The 11,726-nt window shown below is 32.2% G+C and overlaps 1 protein-coding gene across 1 annotated transcript; it reads left to right on the top strand.

Annotated features, from left to right (window-relative positions):
• The first annotated feature begins 1,402 nt into the window (after positions 1–1,402).
• Positions 1,403–11,691, top strand: LOC140052048 (protein zyg-11 homolog). Its single transcript, XM_072097427.1, has 13 exons — positions 1,403–1,442; positions 2,204–3,218; positions 3,699–3,839; positions 4,109–4,167; positions 4,647–4,764; positions 5,350–5,403; positions 5,892–6,050; positions 6,731–6,892; positions 7,464–7,511; positions 7,722–7,789; positions 8,261–8,390; positions 8,982–9,132; positions 9,683–11,691. Exons 1-13 carry the CDS (start codon positions 1,429–1,431, stop codon positions 9,850–9,852), a joined length of 2,289 nt encoding a protein of 762 aa, XP_071953528.1. The 5' UTR covers positions 1,403–1,428; the 3' UTR covers positions 9,853–11,691.
• Positions 11,692–11,726: the final 35 nt, after the last annotated feature.

The raw sequence follows: 11,726 nt of genomic DNA, 5'->3' as shown, positions 1-11,726 counted from the left end.
AATACAAGGGAAAAGTAAGGCATGCTGAACCAGTAAGTTTAATTTTTACTGTTATTAATTTTTTTACTATATTTAGGCCTAATTGTCCATTTTTTGCCGTTTATTTTATGCCCAAGTATATCGGGCTTCAGGGGCGGATCCAGCATTATAGATTAGGGGAGGGGTGGGGGGGGGGGGTACTAACTCATTAAATGATAAAAACGATCCGTCAGGTTGCAGAAAAATTTAAAAAGTCATGATTTTATTTTTAAAAGTTAAAAGACATGGATAATATAATGCGTACACACATTTAGGTTTTATTTTCGTAAATTTGGTCAAACCCAAACTTTTCGTATGATTTATTTTCGTGTCAAAAAAAATGTTCCCTATCTTGATGTGAGGAGTAATTCAGATCGTTGGATTTAGTTTTTCTTTATGTGATTTGTTATTTATTTTTCCCTCTAGTCTAAGTTTATCTCGAGCTAGCAGGAGTCAAATGTTCAAGCCAAGACAAAGTTAAGTACCGGCCGCCGCTGGTAGATGATCTCATAAAACAAAGGAAAATAGGCCTAATAGTGAAAGCAGCAATAAACAATAATACAGCCATACCATATGTACGGGTAAATGAAAATATTAAAATCAAAATAAAAAATTAAATTAATCAAGTATATAAACAAAACACGAAATAGAGAAAAAAAAAGAGAACAATACTCTATTTACGTGTTTATTCTATTTGATGAAGAATAAAGTGATTTTTTTCTAATCTGGACTCATGAAGTATTTTATTTGGAATCATTGCATTAACATGTGCGACACGTGCCTAGAAATGTACAATTACAACTTTATTATGGGCCTTATTATTTTATAATGCGTATTGTAGACTTATCATGCTGTTTGCAATATAGTAAAAATAGCGTGTAACATTCGGGTTTCACAAATCATAATGATTTCAAGTAAATTAAGCTGGAAAGTTTAATATTGTCGGAAAACAATAATTTTGTAAAATGTTTTTGTTGAATCAAATCATAGTTATTCACTTTGACGAAAAAAATGAGATCGAAACAAAATTTATTGACATGAAAAAACTGTAAAATTGGCTGCCAGTGAATGGGGTTTTGGTTGAATTTAACCGTTTGTTTTGTCTTTTTATAAGTGAAACAATTATTCTTTTACGTTATTTTCGGAGTAAGTGATTAACGTTATTAACAACTACAAAATGGCCTATTCAAAATACATCTTTAATAAATATATAATTCATTTTTATAAACTTTTAATTTATGGATAATAAAAACGTATAGTAGCTGTTGCTTGTGATTGGACAAACAGAGATCATGACAACAACAGGAAACATGTGACCCATGATTTTTGACCTGATCTTTTCAGGTCAAGTTGATTCTGACACAAAACGTATGTAAAAGCAAAACATACTCGTCAACTGTGTGCCACAAAATGGATGAAAAACGGTACAGTATTTCCCCATATGTTATAACGTTTTTTCAAAATGTATCGAGACTTTATATTGTTTAGATATTTGTTTTCTTAATTTTCAATAAAAATATAATTTGACAATGCTGATGTAGCTCCAAATTATCATGTTAAAGTGAGGATGTTTATGAGCGATAACTCGGCCTACGCTAGCTGGGCTTAGCAGTAGCCCCCTCTATTTATGTAGTAAACGTAGGGTTCTTTTCAGTGTTAGCAGACAGCATACTGTAGCAGTGCAGTGGCCTTTTTCTAATAAAATACTAGGCCTAGGGTCTAAACCAAGGGCGTAATTGACACAATGAATAATAAAAATGTAGACTAAAACAAGTACCATCCATACATCCATACATGAATGAATTCATTCCCCATTTTTTATTTAAAATTAAAGCCTAGCATTTCCTCCTTCTACTACTAGGCCCTAGGCCTATATGAATACAATTTAGTAGTATTATAAATTAATATTACTTATAAAATAACTTAATTAAATATTAATATACAAAAATGTATGTATATATTAACAATTTTTATTATTAAATTAGGTAAACCTTAATTAAGTAGGCTTAGGGCGACTAATAATATTGAATATAAAATACTGGATGGCTAAACCATCTGTTATAAATAAAAAATAGTATTACTGTACCACTAACTATTTACAGTATATTAGGTTATTACTAAATACAATTCCTATGCTACATAGCAGTGACTATGTTTAATTTGACATTTTCTTTTTGTTTTATAGGAAAAGAAGTGTACTTTCACCACCATCTCTCTTATTATTATGCTTGGAGCATATAAGTGAGAATCTAGACAAACACTGTAAAGAGATAACACACACTGACTATGATGGATTAAATACACAACTAATGTTCAAACATCACGATGTCTTTTTACATACCTCCTTAGCTGAATGTCTTTTATCAATCTTGGCCAGAAAACATAAATTAAACGACCGTGTTCTAAGTCTGTTTGCGAACCCTTCTACAACTCAACTAAACCGAGTTAATATATCTGAAAGTTCTGCCACGCTCGCTGGTCTTAAAGCTCTTTCTCCTCATCGTATCACTGATTTAGATGCCTCGCGTTTGATGAATGTTAATTTTACGGATATTATTGTTGCGCAAGGGCAATGGACAAGAAAGAATATGAGATCGCTAAACGTCAGCGGTTGTACCTTTAACACAAATAATACCAATTTCTGTATTGTTATACCTCTATCACAGTTGAAATCTCTTATACACCTCAACGTTAGTTATACCGAATTCAATAATAATCTCGGTTTAGAAATGGTTGCAGAAAAGTTGACTAATCTCGTAAGCTTAGATATATCTGGTACGTTTGTTTACAACATTCAGCCGTTGATAAATCTAAAGCATACATTACGATCGTTGATAATGTTCAAAACGCGGGTTCCGGAAAAGGATCTTATACCGGTGTTGATGGAGATGAATGAATTACGGTATCTGGACATCTCTGAAGAAGCCCACCCTATGATTGACATGAGTAAGCGACCCAGCATCTCCATGCTGCTATATTCAAGTAGTAGTCTTCCAAATATCACTGCACTTGACATCTCAGGCCGGGACAATGTACGAGAAAGCGCCCTTGTCGAGTTTATTGATCATCATCCAAATTTGAAGTTTCTTGGCTTGACTGTAACTCAATCACTTATGCGGGATAATTCAACGACCTATGAACTTTGTGGAGTGGATTTTCTCACTGATGAATTGCATCCCTTTCATAAGAAAGATTTAAAGGTGATGCAAATCAATTAATCTTAATCAAAATTTAGGACCTAATGCAGTATTCCTAACACTACCCTAATTTCCAATAGTACTAAAGTATATTAGCACCAAAAGTAGTTTTGTTTTAATGTTAATTTTAATGTGTTGGCAGTCATTAACAATTTATTTTCACAGAAAAACATGTTAGTTTGCAATGTAAACAATCGTATGGTTATTAGGTATTAAAACTAAATTAATTGTACTGTAATATTATACATATTTTATACTAAAATAATATTAAATTAAGCACAACTGTGAATAGTAATATAATTAATAAACCCAAGTAATTTATTAATTTTATTCTTAAAAATACTGGAGCCCCCACATATGGACACTAATTTATTCAGTTTTTAAATCTGTATGAATCGAAACCGATGTTTTTAAAATGAAAGGTACAGCATTTCCAAGACTATTGTTCCATTATGTAATCATAAAATTGTGTTTATTAAATAGGTTTCTGGTCATGTGACAGAAAAGCAGGTACTAGAAGGTTTAAGACGCTACACAGCAAGGGCACATTATGTGCATAAATTACTGTGCGGTTTGTTCAACCTGACGCAATATTTAAGTGAGCCAAGACCAGATATTGTAGAAGTGAGTACTATTGTATTACTGTAAACACAACAACATAATTCTCTGATATAAATTGGCTAAATATTATGGTAATATATACTGTTTAAAGTATTCACAGTTAGCCTAATTTGTCTCTCGTTTTACTTTTTTTGATTATTTATTGATTTTAAATAATTTGTATCTTTGCCACTGTTACCAAAAAATTTTTTTTTTTCAGTAATTACTTTGAATTTTGAAGACTAAATTATTAGTAATTTCTTGAATAGGAAATATGACTGTTTATCTTTCAGCTTGTGTTGCCTGGTATGAGAGCTCATAGCATGCACCTTGGAGTCCAGATGGCAGCAAGGTGGGTTTTTATCTATTTAAAGGGACATTTTTGGGGAAAATGTGTCCCTTTAATATTAAACGGTGTGTCCTGAAAAACAAGAAAGGACAGAAAAAAAAATCTTATATTGAACAATCTAGGTCTTTCTGTCCCGGTCACTAAAAATGTTTTTGGAGACAGTGCGTTTTCTATCTATGGTCCTAAACTATGGAATAGCATCCCCTTGGAAAATTGCCAGGTTCGTAGTTCGCATGTTTTTAAGAAACATCTCACAACTAAAGCTCTGTCTACACTATCAAACGAGTTTGACAAAAGAAAATGTGATGTACCAAAATATGGTCCATATAATGGGCACATCATATTTTGTTGTCACATAAAGTTTGATAGTGTAGACTTCATTGTACTTGTTATGTACTACAGCTGTATTTAATACAGATATAAATTTCATTTCTCGGGAATATTTTTTGTTAACAATCTTTTTTGTACATCATTGTTTTCAGTGCTTGTCTTTACAATCTAACTAAACTGCAACTAGGAGAAGAAGTTCATCCATCCATTTTGAAATCGATGATTGAACTTACATTGAGAGCCATGAGAAACTTCCCAGCACAGCAACAGGTAAATAAGCCATTTTGTACCACAAAATTTGATCTAAAAAATCTACATGACACAATATACATTTATTTTTACCATGAACTGAATATTATTATTAAGATTTGAATGTTAATTTTAATTGGGCCATTGATGGAGTAATGATTAGAATTAACCTGGGTTATCATCAGCCATCAACACATTTATAGTATATAGTAGTATTTCATGCAAAGAGATTTATGTGTGTATAAAGCTGTATCAACTCTATCAAACTTTATGTGACAAAAAAAATTTGATGTGCTCATATATGGGCTTTAAGGATGTCATATCACTACCATATTTGGGCACATCACACTTTTTTTTGTCAAACTAGTTTGATAGTGTAGACAGAGCATGTAGGATGTCTCAATACACTTTGGTGTTTATTTCACACCCCCCCCCCCTTCCCCCATGTTTGTGTTTAAGCGTACACTGTATATCATGAGGTAACTATATGACATACAGTATTTACTATTATGGCTTACAAGTTTACTTTTAATACTATTATACTGGACAGCGTTTCTATGTAAATACATGCTTTCTACTAATGTTAAACCTTGATTGTTTTTTTAGCTTCAGAAGAATGCACTTCTAACAATGTGTAGTGACAGAATTTTACAGGATGTGGTAAGACTATTATAGCCTATACGTGCTATCCTTCCTATTCATGCTCCTCTTATGAAATTAGTAAAAATTGTTATGATATCACTACTTTTATCAATCATACTGCCTTTTACAATACAGTAACTCTGGGAGATCATATACCTGTATTAAGGGTCTTTCACACCTGTTCTGGCATGGTTCCGACACCGGCAAATCACATCAAACATCAATGTTTTGGCTATGTGCATATCGATTGGCACACATCCATGTGGAGTGTCATGAAAACATTCAATATGATTTGCCAGCGCTGTACCAGAACAGGTGTGAACGACCCTTTACACAATGAAGTAAAGATTGTCTCTCACCACGATTAAAAAAAAATTGTTATTCCAAAATCTTTTTTTAGTTAAATTTTTTAAACTCTCAGGCCAGAATGTATTTTCCGATAGTGTTGATTTTGTTGATAAAACGATATGAACAGTAACTTCCACCCCGTTTGTTTTGTACTGTAGGACTTTGATCGCTTCCATGCGTCGCGCATGGTGATGGACTGCCTGTTTGCATTTGATGATCAGTCAATGATTAGAATGGCAGTTGCAATCTGCTCCATCCTAGCTGCTAAGATCTCAACTAAACAAACAGCTGAGCTTGGTACAAAAAGAAATATGCAGGTATTAATACTTACAAGGACTCTTGTCTTGTTTTACACTCTGCACACATGTACACATGTGTTTACACTCTGCACACATGTGTTTACACTCTGCACCATGTGTTTATCTGAGCCTCCATAATTGGATAAACAATGTTTTTAACTAATTTTTATCGTCCTTTTATTTCCATTTTGTTACTTATGTTATATATTTTTTTTTTTTTTTTAAATGTAAAATAACAAATGCAAAGGTTGTTTTAAAAACATCAAAATCAATCATTTTATGTATATACAGCAGATGTTTTTATTACAACTACTTTTAACGTTGTAACACATAAATGAGAGGAAAAAATTTGCTTAAAAAATAGTATGATAATAAAAGGTGGAACGAATCCCCACAAGACAAACAAAAACAATGTTGAACTTCTACTTGTTAGTTTCTCTATTCTTCTCCAATTCCTGAATTCAAAGACCTATTTAACCTTCTGGACCCAGGAAAAGGGTTCGTCGTAGTGTTAGCACATATATTTTCCTAGTTTTTGAAAGAGTCTCTGTAATAGAGGTGTCCAAAAGAGTGGTTTAACTGTACTTCACTTGATATTAGATATTTTATCATTTAAGCTTCCTTGGGTCCTCTCAATTTTAGTCTTATTCTTAATAATATGCTAAATCTTAAATATACAAACATTTTTTTCTCCAAAGAAATTACTTCAGATTGTAAAGCAGAAAGCAGATAATGAGACTGCGGACATCATTCTGAAGTTTACACTTAGCGCCCTCTGGAACTTGACTGATGAGTCACCATCAACATGCGCAATATTTGTCAATGAAGGTGGACTGGAACTGTTTATTAAAATATTGCAGGTTTGTACAAAAAAAATATCAAGAAAATACAACCAGGTGTGGTTTAGTAGAGGAGAAGTGCGTCATTGGTCCGATGTGCGTCATACCTTATGTATACCATGATGCACCCCTGCGTAAACAAAGTGACTTACCTTTACGTGACAAAGAGGCACACATTTTAAAATTTGTGACCATTTAAAGTGACGTACCATTTAAAGTGACGTACCATTTAAAGTGACGTACCATTTAGATTTTTTACGCATGCCTGTGTCATCAATAATTTGTCATTGAAGCACCGATGATGTACCTCTCATGAGAGTTGTATAGCATAAGTATAGGTCAATGTACGCCGAAGCCCGACAAAACATCTTGACTCGTCAAGAGTCGTCTTGAGATAACGTCAGGCATAGTTTTTAGGTCGTCGCAGGAACTTTAAGCTTAATCAAATTTCTCCCGTCTGAGTTGGCCTTAACTCTCCCCCTTGTGTTTTGTAACATAGCTAATTTGAAGTTCAGGAATGAATGTATTTTGCTTATTTGAGTTTGAATAATTATACAGTTTTATCATCATATCAATTAAAATTTTATTTCAGTCATTTCCCAATGAAGCTTCACTTCAAACCAAAGTCCTAGGTCTTGTTGTAAGTATTAACATTATATATGAAATATTAGGACCATTCAACAATAGCATTGCTTCTCTCCATCTTTTTTTATAAAATGAAGAATTGTGGTTTCATTTTTTCCATAATAATTTGAGATCCCAGTTTATACAAATATAATTATTAACATGTGCTTTATTTTAATATGATGTGTTTTATTTGAGATATAAAAAAAACTTTTTTTTTTCTTAGAACAACATTGCTGAAGTGAAGCATCTACGACACTTCCTGCTACGTCAAGACTTTATTGAACATTGCAGGTTTGTTTCTCGCTGTTTTCGCAGTTCATGCTTCAATGATTTTTATTTCTAAAACCTCTAATTCTAATAAAAATTCTTTGAAGAAAGAATTATATAATACACCTGTGTATTCTAAATGGAAGCATTCTAAAAGTTGAGGCATCATGAATGTGAATGTATGTATGATACCAACTGATATAAGTATTTGTAATGCGCTTTATTTAGTACAAGGTTGACAAGGTGTTGTAGCAACAACTTTTATATCCCCTAAGGGAGCCTTTAAGTCTAGCTTCAAATTGCCAAATGTGTACGCTGGAATTTGAAATACTTCTCCGACAAGACTTGTTCTACCACCAGAACAACGTGCAAGGACTGCATTGAACCTGTAGTGATTTTATGTCTATTTGCGGCGCTCCTGCCTTAACCGCTCAGCAATATCAATACAATCATTTAAATCACTCAATTATAATTATTAAATAACTATTTTTGTAGGAGGTTACTAGGGAGTGGACATCTTGAAGTGAGTTACTTTGCAGCAGGGATTATAGCTCATTTAGCTCATGAAAGCATTGAAGATTGGGGTTCTTGCTTCAGACAACGTCTAGACATCCTAAGTGCCTTGGTAAGAGCTCCCTTCTATTTAGTTTACATTTAATATATGTTATGTAAATGTAAATGATATATATATATATATATATATAAGTGAGTGGAAAAAAATAAATAAACGAAACGAAACTGTGAATTATCCCGTATTCCGGAAAGATTTCTAAATCATACTGACTGTAGACACTTCTATTTTGTTCATTAGTATAGTGTGATGATACTATGTATTATAATGTCATACATACATACATAGTTGTTTCATCATGTTTGTGGTATACAAACTGACGATAATTATCTACTATAAACTTTGCAGATAATTGAAACCAAACTTCAATCGATCAATATAATAAAATTGTTTTTTTTTAAGCGTCATCTTTCAATTATCGGAAATATCATTGATTAATTACTAATTATCAATATATTAAGATATTGAATTTCCTAAAATACAATCATGCACATCAATAACCAACAAAATTAAAAAAACTGAATTGTAAAAAAAAGTTTCAAAGGCATGACAAAAAATGAAAAATAAATAATTACATTAAAATTATTGATTAATTTCTTATTGATTAATTACTTATTAATTTAATCTATTAATTACTTTCTATAGCATTCTAAGATACTTTCTTGGGAGAATCCAGAGAGTGAGATGGTAGCCTACAGATCATTTAGCCCATTTTTCCCATTGCTTGAACGATATGATACACCAGAGGTACAGCTATGGTCAGTGTGGGCTATGCATCATGTATGCACTAAAAATGGTAAGTAACAACAATAGTGAGTGGATATACAAATTATATAATATTATACAGTCAACTCTCCCAATACTGGACTTTCTAAAAACCAGAAACTCTCCCAATACCAGACTTTACTTGAAGTTCAAACAGTCCCAAATTCAGTTTTACCATTAAAAACACTCCAACACATTCCAAGTACCAGACTTTTCTTGAAGTCCAAACAGTCCCAAATTCAGTTTTACCATTAAAAACACTCTTAACACATTCCAAGTATCAGACTTTCCAGAAAACCAGCCAAAAGGTGTCCAGTATTGGGAGAGTTGATTGTGTATACAGTAAAACTCCTGTCTGCACTATCAAACAAGTTTGACAAAAATGTGCCCAAATATGGTATGATATATTGTCATTATTGTGTCCATATATGGGAACATCACATCAAGTTTAGATGACAGAGCTTAATACTAACTGATCATCAACTTTGAATTTTAGAAGTCTTTTTTTCATTGATTATAATCATGCGAAATCATAGTATTGATGGTGTGTAAAATGATTTATTTTCTTGGTTTTTGTTTAGCATCACGGTACTGCTCTATGCTACTGGAGGAGGGTGGAGTTGATATACTTCAACGTTTAGTTAGTTCTGCTAGGGTTCATTCTGATGTCCGAGCTATGGCCCATGAAGTTCTACAAATACTGCTAAGGACTAAACCTTTACCAGGTTTTAAGACTCCTGCTCATCAGTGAGTCCAGCTCATCTGCAAGTACAATTTATCAGTGAGTCCAGCTCATCTGCGAGTACAACTTAGCAGTAAGTCCAGCTCATCAGTGAGTCCAGCTCATCAACAAGTACAACCCAACAGTGAGTTGAACTAATATGCGAGTCCAGTCAGTTCCTAAGTGTGTCCATCTCATGCTTTTGTCCCATTTATTTATTAGCCTGTTCGTCAGTGAATTCAGGAATATAGCTTTTCAGTACAAACACCCACATCAAACAAACAACATAATTTTAAATGGGATTTAAACATTTTAGATTTGCATAACTTATATACCATAGAACATTTTGTATTGACTATGGATTCCTCAATTAATAAAACTGCACTTATTTCAATCAATAAATTTAAATACTGATTGTTGTACCAATTTTGATTAAAATAACAATGAATTTTTAGATGTAATTAACTTAGCACACTCACTCAATGTACTATATTCTGCACAAATAGAAAGTAAAAGTATTGATGTGTAGAAATAGGATTAACTGAAATGTATGAATGTTAATATTTTAAAACATGGTTTATGATAACCATATATTATCCTAATATAGTTGGATTGCTCAGATACCATTTACTCAAGAAACTGAATAATGAAATTCAATATGTTAATGATAATATTGTTAATTTCATTTTTCCATTTAATATTAGATATTTATTTCGGAGGTTTGCAGCTGGAGAACTGAAGTAGTGTTTTTGTTTTAGTTTTTTAACCCTTAAATTATGACAAGTCATGGGTAAAATTAGGAGGATGGGAAGCTAAAGGGGCATAGGAAATTTTAGCTCTGTCTGCACTATCAAACTGACAACAAAAATGTTATGTGCCCATATATGGACACGATGACATCGTAGTGATATGACATCATCATGTCCATATATGGGCACATCACCTTTTTTTGTCACATAAAGTTTGATGGTGTAGACAGAGCTTATAAAGGGATGAATGAATGTGCCATGCATGTTCCAATTTTCGCGGTGCGAACATTTTGGGCTTTACAGTTATTAGTTTTATGTGAATTTTTGGGTTGTTTTAAGATGTAGTGAATTGACATGACATTTGAAAACATTGAAGCCTTAAAGTCTACACTATCAAACTATGTTACAACAAATGTGATGTGCTTATATGTGGACATGATGATGTCATATCACTACCATACAGTATTTGGGCGCATCACACTTTTTTTGTTGTCAAACTAGTTTGATAGTGTAGACAGAGCCTTGGTTCCCACTCGTAAGCGCATCATAATTTGACATTACACGTGAACCATACGTCACTTGTGATTGATCAATTCACTTGCAGTGCGTCCAAATGGGAACCATTCATTCTGTACAAATATGAATGTTCTTATTTTAGGATGAACTGTTACTCTTATTTTAAAATGAGAGCTATAATAGTGAAGTTAGCAAGGAAGGAAAGAATAAACAAAGTGTATAGAAATAAAATTTAGTGCAATTATTGAAATTAAACTATTTTACTATAATAGATATAATATTATATAAGATATTATACAATAGATTTAGCGATTTTTTTTTATAAAGTATTATTATCTATGATATATATACAAAGCGTTAAAAATAACCAAAAATTATATTAATTTTGCTTTTTTTTTTGCAATTTTAAAAAGTATAATAGGCTACTACTAATTGGAGCCAAATAAAGTGTCTTATGTTATATCTTAAGCAGGTGTTTAAATTAATCGTTTGTTAATTTGCTAACAAGTAGCAACAAACTAATTTACCGAAATTTACATATTTACGGGTTATTAAATAATAAATATAAATAATAATAATAACTAAATAAACCAGTTTGTTGTATAGTGGCAATGCGTTTGTGTCTGGCTTTTTTTTCCA

Source organism: Antedon mediterranea, chromosome 6 (genome assembly GCF_964355755.1).
Source record: "Antedon mediterranea chromosome 6, ecAntMedi1.1, whole genome shotgun sequence".
In the NCBI taxonomy this organism is placed as follows: Eukaryota; Metazoa; Echinodermata; class Crinoidea; order Comatulida; family Antedonidae; genus Antedon; species Antedon mediterranea.
Note: the sequence above shows the minus strand (reverse complement) of the source record. Positions and strands in the feature narration are given on the sequence as shown.

Coding starts and splice junctions, on each gene's coding strand:
- LOC140052048 (XM_072097427.1), top strand. Junction 3,840..4,108: donor CAAGACCAGATATTGTAGAA/GTGAGTACTATT, acceptor TTTATCTTTCAG/CTTGTGTTGCCTGGTATGAG. Junction 4,765..5,349: donor ACTTCCCAGCACAGCAACAG/GTAAATAAGCCA, acceptor TTGTTTTTTTAG/CTTCAGAAGAATGCACTTCT.